General features: G+C 42.1%; 1 protein-coding gene across 2 annotated transcripts in view; it reads left to right on the forward strand.

Annotated features, from left to right (window-relative positions):
• The window catches only part of Usp31 (ubiquitin specific peptidase 31), an 85,554-nt gene that overhangs the window by 49,265 nt on the left and 21,540 nt on the right, over nt 1-14,749 (forward strand). For both annotated transcript variants that reach the window (XM_004670205.2, XM_045130813.1), the window contains exons 7-11: nt 2,610-2,775; nt 5,035-5,146; nt 5,631-5,725; nt 8,234-8,311; nt 9,484-9,613. In XM_004670205.2, coding sequence (XP_004670262.2) covers nt 2,610-2,775; nt 5,035-5,146; nt 5,631-5,725; nt 8,234-8,311; nt 9,484-9,613 — 581 coding nt within the window. The remainder of the gene's footprint in view (nt 1-2,609; nt 2,776-5,034; nt 5,147-5,630; nt 5,726-8,233; nt 8,312-9,483; nt 9,614-14,749) is intronic.

Raw genomic sequence — 14,749 nt, forward strand, 5'->3', positions numbered from 1 at the left:
GTGGTAACCACCTTTTGCTTCATCTCTCTATGACAGGTGGTTTCTAATATGTAACAAGACTCTAGTTAATGATTGCTTAGCTGAAAATGTTCTTAATTCCTTCCCCACTCCTTGACTGTATAGGGGTGACACTAGGATTCTATTCATAAGTTAATTTCATATTCAAAGCTATCGTATGCTACCTAGAGAGTGCCTCTGTTCGAAAGAGTCATTACCTGCAAGCATGCATTAGACTTACCTAAAGACCTATGAATGTTCCGTTTAGCATGTGTGAAGCCATTACTTTCCTCCTAAGAATGAGGGACCTGTGACATAGGTTAAGTGACTGGTCCGGTCACATAGCGAATAGGAGATAGGCCCATAAGTTGAACAGAGTTTGAGTTCCATGCAATGGGATGGAGTCTTGCTTCATTAGGAATCCTAGCCAACATGGAGACTCAGTCTTCACCTATTTACCTTTGCCAGGAACCTGGGAAGTGAGGTCATTTATTGAGGTGATTTGATTTCTGTTGTCTTTATTTTCTCATACCAAAGTTTAAAGTAGTTATAAAGTGAATCTACCCTTTTGGGATTTCTTCAGTATTTAAGCTTATAGGGTATTCTTCCCTCTAATAACTTGATAAAGATTCTGTTTTTACTTATTTCTAGTGACTGTTTAATTTTCAGCTATCTGCAGTTTATTTTGGTATGAGCTGTGCACTTGTCATTTTGAATTGTTATAATGTTGATGCATCTTAACAGCAAGTCTTGTATTGCTGGACACTTAAGATGCTGTCAGAACTCTGCTAGAGTACTTTTGTGTAAGACAGTTTTATTTTCTCCTAGTGTTGTTTGTTTATTTTTTTTATTATCTTTTTGGTTTTTCAAGGTAGGGTCTCACTCTAGTCCAGGCTGACCTAAAATTCACTATGTAGTCTCAGGGTGGCTTCAAACTCACTACGATCCTCCTACCTCAGCCTCCCAAGTGCTGGGATTAAAGGTGTATGCTACCACACTAAGCCCAGTGTTGTTTTTTATTGATGGTCTTGGCAGAAGGGGCTGAGGCTTTCTTCTGTTTCTTATTGGGGTATAGGCTACATGCTTTCAAAGGAATAAATAGATGAACTGATACTGGCACTTATTGATTAGTTACAGAGCCTTGCTGGGTAGCTATGAATGACAGGGACTTTCCTTTAGGACATGTGAAAGCACCACTGTGTCTGCCAAGCATTTTTACTCCCTTTAATATGATTCCCATAATGGCTGTGGACTAGTATGTGAACTTTTATCTTTTGTTTCTTATAATAACCAGAGGGCAAGAAATTGCAATTGGACATTGTGGGTTATCACAAATGTTCTTGCCTTTTTCTTTGAAAATGTTATTTGGGGCTGGAGAGATGATTTAGCAATTAAAGTGCTTTCTAGCAAAGGCAAAAGACCCAAGTTCAATTCCCCAGTACCTACAGAAGCCAAATGCCCAAGGTGGCGCATACATCTGGAGTTTGTTTGCAGTGGTTGGAGGCCCTGATGCTTCCATTCTCTCTCTCTCTGACCCTTCCTTTCTCCCTCCTTCCCTCTTTCTATTTCTCTCTCAAGTAAATAAATAAAATGTAAAAAATAAAAATGTTATTTGATTGCTGGCTGCTGGTTCTGACTTTAACTTTTATTGGTGGATCATCTCAGGAAACTTACTCTTTCTAAAACTGTGCCTGGGCCTGGAGAGATGGTTTAGTGATTAAGGCACTTGCCTGTAAAGCCTAAAAGCTCATGTTTGAATCTCCAGGTCCCATGTAGCCAGACACACAGTGATGCAAGCATGCAATGTTGTGCATGTGTCTGGAGCTTTGTTTGCAGTGGCTGAAGGCCCTGGCTTGCCCATTCTCTCTCTCTCTCTAAATAAATGAAAAACAAATAAACAAACAAAAAACCCATGTCAATACACACTGAGGTGTAGAGTTTGGTTTTTAGTTTTTTTTTTTTTTAAATTATTTATTTGAGAGAGCAAGAGATAAAGAGGCAGGGAGAGAGAAAGAGAGAGAGAGAGAATGGGTGTTCCATGGCCTCCAGCCACTGCAGACGAACTCCAGACAAATATGCCACCTTGTGCATATGGCTTACAAGGGTCCTGTGGAATCAAACCAAGGTTCTTTGGCTTTGCAGGCAAATGCCTTAACCGCTAAGCCATCTCTCCATCCCTGATTTTCCATCCCTGATTTTCAGTTTTTTAGGTAGGGAAAGATAAAGGAAACAATGAATGCTAAAAAGTATCTTAATGAGTAATGTCATAGTGGAGTATTTGTTCCTATTTTCGATAGTGGTTTAAATTATATAGTGACTTTTATATTACTTCTGATTCTCCTTTTAAATATTTTACTTTTTTGAGAGAGAGAGAGAGGAGAGAATAGGTATACCAGGGCCTCTTGTCACTACAAGCAAACTCTACATGCATGCACCACTTTGTGTATTTGGCTTCACATGGGTACTGGGGAATTGTACCCTGGGCCATCAGGCTTTGCAAACAAGTGTCTTTAACTGCTGGACCATCTATCACCCCAGCCCTATTTCTGTTTCTTTGTAATGAATGAATGAATGAAAAGAAACTTGAAGAGATGTTATTTACTCTGTTTCAGGCATTCATTTAAACAACAATCTAAACCACTTGAGATTTGGCTTGGATCATCACAGGCTGTCTTCACCTACAAAGCAAGGGAAGGTGGACTTGCCTATCAGAGCAGGAAGTGACAAGATTGTACTGCTGGTGTGTAACCGAGCCTGCACTGGGCAGCAAGGGAAAAGGTGAAAACCAGCTTATATCCTGATAAGTACTGAAATTTTAGAGGTTACATGTTTTGAAATGTTTTTGAAAGCAGTGTTAAGAGAGGGGGCAAAAGAGGAGGGAAAGGAAGCAAAATTATTTGCTTGAAAAGTGCCATGAAGAAACCTAATTCTTTGAATGCTAATAAAAATTTTAATTAAAAAAAATCTTTATTTTTACTGGTTTTTCTTTTGTTTTGGAAAATGTAACCCAGGCTGCCCTTGAACTCATGTTCCTTCACTCTCAGATTCCAAGTGCTGGGGTTATAGGCGTGGTGGAAGCAATCTTTGTTGTAAGTTGGGAGTGGGAGTATAAGTTAGGATGGTAGAAACCAAGATAGAGAGGCTTATAAAGCTCACATAGGTTTTTATTTGGGGGAGTGAGCGGGTTGAGGCAAGGACTCACATGGAACTTTCTCTGTAGTCCAGGGTGGCTTTGAACTCATGGTGATCCTCTTAGCCTCCTGAGTACTAGGATCAAAGGCATGTGCCACCACATCTGTCTTCACTGGGTTTTGAGGTCTTAGGTAACATGTCCATTTTAGGTTAGGCTCTTCTAGGCATTGTATATCTGTGTTTAGTTATGTTTTCAACAACTGAAAAAAAGTTGTAACTTATCTGCTTGGATAGTACATATCCCCAGTCTTAGGTCCCAAGATGAACTTGAACTCTTTCCTGTGAAACTGGACCTCCAGAATTTGCATTTCCTGTCTTGGCAAATGGCACTGCAGAACAGAAATTTGGGAGTCAGAAATCTCTCAAATTTCTCAACTGCCCTCACTAAGAGTTTATGGGTATTGTGGATTGTCTTTAAAGTAACTTCATCAGAGCCATCTGCCTGAGTAATAGGTAATAGCGGACAAACATGTTTCAGAGGAGAAAGGGCTCTGGGCTGCTAGGACATGTCAGCATAGTCTTTAGCTGAGTATTTTGAAATCGCGTTTTAAAATAAGTTGGTAGTAAATAACATTAACATAGATGTGGTGTGCACATTTATGTTTATTAGCAAACATTTTAGTGTTTATAGTGTGTCAGACACTATTCTGGACTCTAGCGATAACAGCATCAAAGACAGCCCCTGTAGGTTCTTAAGAACATCATCTCATGACAGGGAGCTCCTTTCACATCTTTGGAGTTTTCAGACAGGTAGCTTCAGTGTTATTACTATGAGTTAACAAAGATAATGGCCATTAGGAACAGGTTTCTTAGTGATGTTAGCATCTCTACCTCAGCTTAAACCTTTTATCAGAGTTCATCTGTTAGATCATCCATCATCCATCCATCCATCCAGCATCTTCTGTTTCCTAGGTATTGGCTGTTCAGGACAGACACTAAGATAAAGAAATCACAAGGCTTAGAGTCTGTTGGTAGAGGCATAGTTGGGCAGTGTTTACTGCCCAGAGTACTTAGTGCTGTGGTACATGAGGAACCAGGCCTTTATGCAGATGAGCAAAGGAACTTAGATCTACATGTGGGGGTGAAGGGGTGTTTCACACTAAGGGAGTGGCTTGCACAAATTTGGATATATGGAAGAAGGATACATTCAGGGATGAACACATGGGCTGTTACATTTGGGACATGGGAGAAGCTGAAGCCAGGCCAGAGGTTGCCAACTTCATCTGTGTATTAAAACCACTTAGGAGCTCTTGAAAAAAGTCTCAGTGCTTGAGCCACATTCCAGATTGCCTTTATTAGTATCTCTGGGAACTGGACTTGGGCATTTGTGGTTTTAAATGCTCCTTTGATGATTTTGGTGTGCAGCAGAGGCTGAGAACCACAGTGTTGCCTCTGATTCTGTCAGACATGGGAACCTGGCAGAGAGCCCAGGCAGCTTCTGCCTTTAGGGTAGGAGCTGACGTTGAGTGCCAGCTTGCTTGGCAGTACCTCCTTGTTAGAACACCAGGATGTGGCTGCTTGCCCCTTAGACCTTCCAGCCCTACCTGTTCTTAATACCTCAGGCCTTGTAGGCTTGACCCTCTCCTGTGCCTTCTTTGTCTCTGCTAACCCTGCTGCCTGGTAGCAACATTGGCCTCCGTAGAAGCCCATGTGGTATACAAGCGATTCCATTGTGAGATCTTGGTAATTCTGACTGTCCCATCATCTCTTTGTGAGAGTTACCAGTGGCTTTCCTGTTTGAGAGTTGTCTGAAATCTGGTTATATTGTGATCCCATGTCAAGAATAAGGGATTACAGCCCTGAAAGGGTACTTTATTTAGTGACTGCAGTGTTTGTGTGTGGTAGATTTGGACTGCCTTTTGTACTGCACTTAGAGAAGACAATAGCATGGGACCTTCTGCAGAAGGAGATCTTGGAGAAGATGAAGTATTTCTTGAGACCTACTGTCTGCATTCAGGTTTGTAAGCGCTGTGGTATTCCAGCACAGCATGCTTATATATTCAGAAAAGAAACAGTCATTACATGAGGTGTCTTCTGTTTGGACTTTGAAGACTGAGAGTTCATCCCTCATCTCATGAAAGGAGCTGACCACAGCAAGGTCCTTGAACTGCTGTGCATTCCTTTATGATAACTACTTAGTTGATATTGGTACATGACCAGCTTGGAGAAGTTTTAGAATTTCTACCTGCATATTTAAAAAATTATTCTTAACATGTTAAGGTATTTATGAAAGACCATTAAATCAGTGTTCAGTGAGAGCAATGTATTGTATATCATTTGATATAGAAGCAGCTCATATGTGGGTGAATCATATCTAAAGTGTGTCGAGAAGCATTTTGCAAAACAAGAGTTTATTATACTTGTACCTTTTTTGGAATGCCTCTGTAAAACATGTCTTTGAAGAGAAATCCAGTCTAATTTTCATTTGCCATTTGCCATAGGTGTGTCCATTCAGTTTACGTGTGGTCAGCGTTGTGGGAATAACATATTTGCTACCCCAGGAGGAGAAGCCCTTGTGCCACCCAACCGTAGAAAGGTAAACAACAGTAACAACAACCCTTCTAGAATTTCTCATGTGCTGATGTGCCATTTAAACTGCTGCCTGGTAGAGTTTCCACATAAGTGTTGAATTCTTTAAGCTCATTTAAGAATGAAGCACTTGTTTGAATTTTGATTTATATTGAATATGAAATGTTTTTATTTATTTTCAAGGGGAGAGAGAGAAAATATGAATGAATATGAGAATGCGAATATGGGTATGTCAGGGTCTCCAGCCACTGCAGAGGAATTTCAGATGCACACAACACATTGTGCATCTGGCTTTACCTGTGATCTTTCTTTTTCCTTTTTTTTTAAAAAAAATTATTTTATTTTTTTTGTTTATTGGAGAGAGAGGTGGATAGAAAGAGAGAATGGGCATGCCAGGGCCTTTGCTGCTGCATACTAACTCCAGATGCATGGGCCAACTTGTGGATCTGGCTTACATGGGTCCTGGGGAATTGAACTTGGGTTCTTTGGCTTTGCAAGCAGGTGTCTTAACTGCTAGGTCATCTCTCCAGCTCCACCTGTGATCTTTCTTGAAATGAGAAAAATCACATAGTATTCATGTTAGGAAGCAAGATTGAAGTTTTCCAGGGGTGTCATCTGGGTTGTGCTTTATTCCATTCTGACACCCCTAACTGATGATTTGTGGCCTGGAAGATAAAGTCCATGTCCCTCCTATGTGCAGTACTTCACAGTTTGAGCTCTGCACTTCCCTTTATCAGGTCCCTTTGCTACTCCTCTCCCTCTTGCCCCAAATGTGCCCTGGCATCCAGGCACTGATTGAAAAGGTGGCATGGTGTGTGAAGGGGTGGTGAGTAGATAAATGCAAAAGCAGTCTCTGGGTGGGTGAAAAATTAGGCAAAAATTTGAAAGGTCATAAAGAATGTCTTGAGGGCAGGGCTGGAGAGATGGTTCAGTGGTTAAGGTACGTGCCTGCAAAGCCTAACAACCCAGGTTTGATTTTCCAGTACCCATGTAAAGCCAGGTACACAAGGTGGTGCATGTATCTGGAGTTCATTTGCAGTGGCTTGGAGGCTTTGGTGTGCCCCTTTTCTCTCTGTCTCCCTTCTCTCTACTTCTCTGCTTCCAAATAAATAAATATTATAAAAATGTCTTGAGGGTAATTATTTACAGCCTTATAAAGCAAGATGAAATTTCTTGCATTGTCCTCATTTTTGTTATTGGATGGTTTTAAAAGTATTTTATCTATTTATTTGCAAGCAGGGAGAGAGAGAGAGAGGGAGAGGGAGGGAGGGAGGGAGAGGGAGAATGAATGAGAATGAGAATGAGAATGGGTGTGTCAGGGCCTCTAGCCACTGCAAATGAACTCCAGATGCCTGGGACCACCTTGTGCATTTGGTTTTACATGAGTTCTGGGTAATTGAACTCTGGTCTTTTGCAGGCAAGTGCCTTAACTGCTGAACCATCTCTCTAGCCCTGAATTGGATGTTTTAATTTAAGGATTTTTCAGCCTATTAGTACCTAGTCATTAAATCTGAGTAGTCCCACTGAAAATATTTCTCTATTTTTGGGGGCAGTATATGGCTTATTTAATTAATTAATTTGTTTGTTTGGTTGGTTGGTTTTTCAAGGTAGGGTCTCGCTCTAGCCCAGGCTGACCTGAAATTCGCTATGTATTCTCAGGCTGGCCTTACACTCACAGCAATCCTCCTATCTCTGCCTCCCAAGTGCTGGGATTGAAGGCATGCTTCATCATAGCTGGCTGGTTTAGTGTTTTGCTTTGATTTTTTAATTTATCTGAGAGTGACAGAGAGAGAAAGAGGCAGATAGAAAAAGAATGTGTTTGCCAGGGCCTCCAGCCACTGCAAATGAACTCTAGACGCATGCTCCCCCTGGTGCATCTGGCTAACGTGAGTCCTGGGGAATCAAACCTCGAACCAGGGTCCTTAGGCTTTACAGGCAAGCACTTAACCGCTAAGCCATCTCTCCAGCGCTTGTTTAGTTTTAAAATTAATTTATCTTTTGACAATTTAGTATATGTATTTAATGTATTTTTAAAAAATATTTTATTTATTTGAGAGAGAGAGAGGCAGAGAGAAAGAGAGGATGGGTGGCCCAGGGTCTTCAGCCACTGCAAACAAACTCCAGATGCATGCGCCCCCTTGTGAATCTGACTTACGTGGGTCCTAGGGAATTGAACAGGGGTCCTTAGGCTTTGTAGGCAAATGCCTTAACCACTAAGCAATTTCACCAGCTCATATTTAATGTATTTTGATCACGTTGACCCCCCCCATTACTGTCTCTTGTTTGACTTTTACTGAGCCCCTTCTTCCCATTGATTTCTACTTTGATGCCTTTTATTGGTTACCCACTGAGTTAATTACTTTTGATTACATGAGCATGGGTGGGGATTATTTAACATATAAACTGTTTCTATGAAGATCTTCTGTAATTACCTGATTCCAGATAGAAACTAGTCCCACTTGGATAAAGCATTTCTTTTAGAAAGTGACAAATGGTTGCTTCTCTCTTTCCTCAGGGCATTAAAGTCCTGTGGACCAGGTGGCACAGCTCATGTGAAGTTGGTAGTAGAATGGGACAAGGAAACAAAAGATTTGTGAGTATTGTTTTTTCACTTTAACGTTTGTTATCATTTTAGTAGCACTCTGCTCTTTTAGCTAATGGAAACACAAATCTTTGTTAAGTGTCTTGTTAATCCTTTATCCAAGCAATTTATTACCCTTTCCTATATATTTTTCCCAGTCTTTAAACTGTAGAATATGTTTGCTGCTGAGAGAGAAGCAGTGCATTGATTAACTGAATGTAGGTCCTGTTACTTTGATATTTATTACACACTCATCAACTCTTAAGTTACATCAAATGCATGCCCTTAGATACCAATGACAACAAATTTAATCAGAAGTTTATGAGTAGTTCCAGAAAAGCAAACTCCAAGTTCTTTTTCTTTCTTTCTTTCTTTCTTTTTTTTTTTTGAGGTAGGGTCTCACTCTAGCCCAAGCTGACCTGGAATTTACTATGTAGTCTCAGGGTGGCCTTGAACTCACAGCAGTCCTCCTACCTCTGCTTTCTAAGTGCTGAGATGAAAGGTGTGTACTACCACACCTGGCTTCCCAAGTTAGTTCTTAAAATAACTGTGTTTGGAGAACTTTTCAAGAACATTGGGAACATAGAAGAGTGGAGTGACCACTATTACATTCTTTCTTTTTAAAAAAAGATTTGGGCTGGAGAGATGGCTTAGCAGTTAAGCGCTTGCCTGTGAAGCCTAAGGACCCCGGTTTGAGGCTCGGTTCCCCAGGTCCCACGTTAGCCAGATGCACAAGGGGGTGCACGCGTCTGGAATTCGTTTGCAGAGGCTGGAGGCCCTGGTGCGCCCATTCTCTCTCTCTCTCTCCCTCTATCTGTCTTTCTCTCTGTGTCTGTCGCTGTCAAATAAATAAATAAATAAAAGATTTGTTAGAGACTGACAGAGAAGGGAGAGGGAGGGAGGGAGAGAGAGAGAATGTGTGAGTCAGGGCCTCCAGCCACTGTAAATGAACTCTAGATGCATGTGCCACCATGTGCAACTGGCTTAGTGGGACCTGGAGAATCTGGGTCCTTAGCCTTCACAGGCATGTGCCTTAACTGCTAAGCCATCTATCTCTCCAGCCCCACTATTGCATTCTTGTGCATTGATCTTTCTGTTTGTTAGTTCACAACTTCTTTGAAAAGCTTACTTCTACATTCATTTTTTTAAAGACATTCTAAGGTTGCTTTCCCTGCTAATTACAGCTTGTTTGCAAGTGCTGAAGATGAGTACATCCCTGATGCAGAGAGTGTCCGTCTGCAGAAGGAGCGCCACCACAACCCTCAGACCTGCACCTTATCCCAGTGCTTCCAACTCTACACCAAAGAGGAGCGGGTAAGCTGCCAGTGGGGACATAGACTCTGCCCCAGAAAATTTGCCAAGATTGTGCATCATCATGGCTTCCATACATGCTGTGGGCACCTGCGCTAGTCTTCTTAGGACTCTTATCAGGTGGAATATATTTCTGATTAATTGGCATGCTCTAGAGATAAACCTTTGAAATTTTTTCTTAATGCTTAAAGTCTTAAACTATTTTCCCTAGTAATAGAAACTTTTCTCAACCTTTTTTTTTTTTTTTTTTTTTTGAGACAGGGTTTTGTTATGTACCCTGGCTAACTTGGAACTTGCTATAGACCAGGCTGTCCTCAAACTCAAGATAATACTCCTGCCTTTACCTCTGTCTGCTGAGTGTTGAGATTACAGGCGTGTGCTGCTGTGTCCCGCTCAGCTTTTCTCAGTTCCATGCGTCATTACATAATTGTCAAGGCTGGTGCAGCCACCTTCTCATTGCTGGAACCAGACATCCTACTAAAAGCAGCTGATGGAAGGAAAGGGTTTATTTTGGCTTACAGTCTTTAGGGCAAGCTTTATGATGGTGGGGAAAGCAGAAAATGGGCATAACATCTGCCACAACAGGTGGAAAACAGCAGCAGGGGAATGAGCTGAGCTCTGAAAAGTGGGGTGCTATGATACCCCTAAGCCCACCCCCGCAACAATACACCTCTTCCAGCAAGGCTCCACCTTCCAAATTGTTATCAGCTGGGGACCAATCATTCAAAGCACATGAGTTTATGGAGGCCATCTGATTTAAACGATCATAAAGACCTATTTGAATTTAAATGAATTAAAATGAAATAAAGTGACAAATTCAGCTCCTTAGTTGCAGAAGCCCCATCTCAGTGCTCAGAGAACACATATGCTCGGTGGTTCCTGTACTGAGCAGTACAGGTGTAAAGTCCTGCTAGGACTTGGGGCACAGTTTTTTGTGGATAGCAGGGACTCAGCACATTTTTAAATGTTGTCTGGTTAGGCAGATGACTATATAGAACTCTATGGGGCCCAGGCCTGTGTTTTTATAAAAAAATATATTTATATACTTAAAAAATATTTTATTTATATTTATTTATTTATTTGACAGAGAGATATAGTGTGCGCGTGCACTACGGCCTTTTGGCTCTGCAAATGAACTCCAAACTCCCCCTTGTGCATCTGGCTAACGTGGGTCCTTTGGCTTTGCAGGCAAGTGTCTTAACTGCTAAGCCATCCCTCCAGCCTTGTTTATGTATTTTATTTATTTACTTGAGAGAGAGAGAGAATGGGCACACCAGGGCCTCCAATCATTGCAAATGAACTCCAGACTTAGGTGCTACCTTGTGTATCTGGCTTATGTGGGTACTGGGGAATTGAGCCTGGGTCCTTAGGCTTTGCAGGTAAGTGCCTTAATCACTAAGCCATCTCTCCAGCCCTAGACCATTGTTTTTTATATTTACTCCTGTACATAGGTACTTAGAGCAGATTCATGGGGACTTTTTTGTTGTTGTTGGTTGGTTGTTTTTCAGGTAGAGTCTCACTCCAGCCCAGGCTGACCTGGAATTCACTATGTAGTCTATGTAGGCGGGCCTCGAACTCATGGCAATTCTCCTACCTCTGCCTTCTGAGTGCTTGGACTAAAGGTGTGTGCCACCATGCCAGGCTCAGAGGGGACTTTTTAAACGTGTCTGAGTCCTTTTCATTGTGAGGGTTTTGCCTGCTTAAGATCAGACTCATCATTCCTTAGTTGATAGTTTAAATATGTCCCCTGGCCAGTGCAACCAAGAGAGGTATTTTCTTGAGTTTGTTAAGGCTCAGAAGTTGTAATTTTCTCCTACTTGTCTTCATATATTGGTACATGGTTTTCCTGTTCTCACTACATTCTCCCAAGTTGTCCACAGGTAGTTCTTCTAACGAGGCTTTCCTGACATGTCCCCCCCCCCTCCCAATTTTGAACTCAATTATAAAATAGCTAGTTGGCTTTGAAACTAGTGGATTATAGACTGTGTGCTACCCTGTTTTTTTTTTTTTTTTAAAACTTTTTATATAAAACATGAGAGAGCTGGAGAAATGGCTTAGCAGTTAAAGGTCTAACAAGTTACAAGGTCTAACAGCCAAGGTTCAGTTTCTCAGTATCCACGTAAAGCTGGATGCACAAAATGGCACATGTGTCTGGAGTTCACTTGCAGTGGCTGAGGCCCTGGTGTCTTTACACTCATTCTCATTTTCTCTCATTCATATTCTCCTTCTCCATTCCCCCCACTAAACTTTTAAAACGTTTTTAGAGATGTTTGCACAAGGCATTAAGCTTAGGATTGAACAGATCTACCAACGACAGCATTGGCATCATACATCTTCCTGACTAAGGATGATGAAGTCCTGCTGACAAGATAGGTTTCTGTAGAAGCTCACCCCTATAGATGCTTTAGGGAGGTTACTATGTAATGGGTATTGCAGTAGTCACTGGCCCCACATTAAGATGGGCAGTGGTTCTGCCCTCATGCTGTTCAAAGTCTACAGCATGTAAATAAGCACACTGGGAAGAAATAGTCCTGGAGTAGGAAGGAGCTTGATTGACATGGTGAAAAAAGAAAAATGAGGCTAGTGTGGTTGGAGCACTGGCAGTTAAAGGAGAAAGCAAACATAGTATGAGCGCTGTTGAGAGTAAGGACCCCATCTGTCACACTCAATATTCTTGTTACCTACAGCAGTACTTGGCATATAGGAAACGTCCAATAAGTATACACTGATGTGTGAGTGGTACTTGGGAAGTTCATTTAAAATCAGTACAAATATAGAAGGGGAAGAAGCACTTGGCAGTCAGCTGTGTGACGGTAGCGTTGGGATTGAGCTGCCAGCAAGCCCATTGTTGTTCAGAGGTGTCATAGTGTGAGCCATTTTCTTGCCACCTCATGGAGGCATTAGAGACAGTGCCCTGAGCTCTGCTGGTCATAGCACTGTTCTTTTCACCATTTTGAATGCTCACTGCTAATAAGGATAGCAAGGTGGGGCACAAGCAGAGAGAGTGATGGTGCACTTGGAAGTCAGGACATGGCCAAGAATATTCTGCTGAAGGAGACCCTGTGGGGGATCTAATAATTGTTTTGGGGCACTTGAAGGACTGTCCTGGTGGGTGAGGGCTTGGGCTTCATTTGTATAAAAAGTGAAATCTACAGGTTGAAATATCAAAGAGAGTGATCTTGTCTTCAAATGACTAAGACCTTTGAGCTGATCTCTGAAAGTGGGATACATCTGCCAAGCTAGGCCATTCATTGCCAGGCAGCGTTGGTAGGCCAGGGACTTGAAGAATGGGGTCTGCAGACCTGGGAGCTTTGCAGCAGTCTACAGTGAGATCAGTATAGGAACCAGAGGAGCATCTTCGAAACTATCAGAGCAATGAAACATTGCCATAGCATTGAGACTGTGGTTTGTTTTTTTTTTTAAGACTTACTTATTTATTTATTAGAGACACAGAGAGAGAGAATGAGAATGAATATGGGTGTGCCAGTTCCTTCAGCCACTGCAAATGACTCCAGACGCATGTGCTACTATGTGCATCTGGCTTATGTGGGACCTGGAGAATTGAACTTGAGTCCTTAGGCATAACCACTAGGCAGTCTCTCCAGTCCAATGCTGTGTTTTATAGGTGTCACTTATAACATATTGGTATTTAAACAAATAGAATCTAGCTTCTTTCCTACAAGCATGGGGCATCATACCTTAATATGTCACATAGAGGTATGACATTTTGGGCCCATCTTAGTCTGATATTTAGGCTGACCTGGAATTCACTATGTAGTCTCAGGGTGGCCTGAAATTCAGAGATCCTCCTACCTTGGCCTACTGAGTTCTGGGATTAAAGGCATGTGCCACCACGTCTGACAGCAAAAGAGAGAAAGAATGGGCACACTAGGGCCTCCAGCTGCTGCAAATGAACTCCAGAGGTATGCACCACTTTGTGCATCTGGCTTCATGTGGGTCCTGGGAAATCAAACCCAGATAATTAGGCTTTACAGGCAAGCACCTTAACCACTGAGCAATCTTTACAGCCCTGAATTCAGCTTTGTTTATTTATTTATTATTTTTATTTATTTTCAAGGAGAGAGAGAGAGAGGGAGGGAATGAATGAGAATGAACAGGCATACAGGACCACCAGCCCTATAAACAAACTCCAGGTGCATGCACCACTGTGCATCTGGCTTTACATGGGTCCTGGGGAATCAAACCCAGGTCATTAGGCTTTGCAGACAAGTGCCTTAGCTACTGAGCCATCTCTTTAGCCCTGACTTTCTTTTACTGTTTTTCTTTTTTATTAATTAGTTTTGTACTCAGTGAATACAGTCAAGTTGGTACTATTGTTAGGCTCATCCATGGCCTACTCCCTCCCCATGGCCCCTCCTTGTTGAGGAATATGGGTCATTCATTGTGGATTTAGCCCACAGTTATGGGAAGGAGAAAGGTCTCTCCATATCATGACCAAATGTGTGGCTCTGACATTCTTTCCACCCCCTCTTCCGCAAAATTTCCCTGAGCCATGTTGGGTTCATTTTTGGTCTGCTTCAGTGATGAGATGTTGGGGGCCTCTGAGTCTCTGGATATCTGGTTTGCTAGGAGTTGATTGCTCTCTGTGTCGATCTCCTTCACCCTGGTGCTGGTACCCAGTTCACCAAGAAAACAGCACCCTTTCTTGTTTCACCAGTTGTTCTTAGTTTCAGCTGGGGCCCTTTTGAGGTATGATGGGGTGGTTCTCTCCTTAGGATCTGTATCTGAAAAAGAGAAGCAGGTTCTCCAACGAAGAGTAAAGTTAGCACCAGACAAATGGGATAACCCTTATTTTTTTTATAGAGAATTTAATAGTTGTAGGCCCTCTTGTAGCCCACGACTGGTGGTAGCTTCATAATGGAGAGTGGGCTCATGTTTGGATATGGTTCTGACTTGTTTCACAGCTCCAGCTATGGATACCATACCACTGAGGGGATCAGTTAGCCAAATCAAGAGCAGCTGGTTGTTTTTTTGAGATAGGGTCTCGCTGTAGCTCAGGCTGACTTGGAACTCACTATGTCATCTCATGGTGGCCTTGAACTCATGGCAATACCCCTGCCTCCCAAGTGCTGGGATTAAAGGCATGTGCTACCATGTCCAGCCTGACTTTCTCTTTTA

The sequence above is a fragment of the Jaculus jaculus genome, chromosome 12, assembly GCF_020740685.1.
Source record: "Jaculus jaculus isolate mJacJac1 chromosome 12, mJacJac1.mat.Y.cur, whole genome shotgun sequence".
Classification (NCBI taxonomy): domain Eukaryota; kingdom Metazoa; phylum Chordata; class Mammalia; order Rodentia; family Dipodidae; genus Jaculus; species Jaculus jaculus.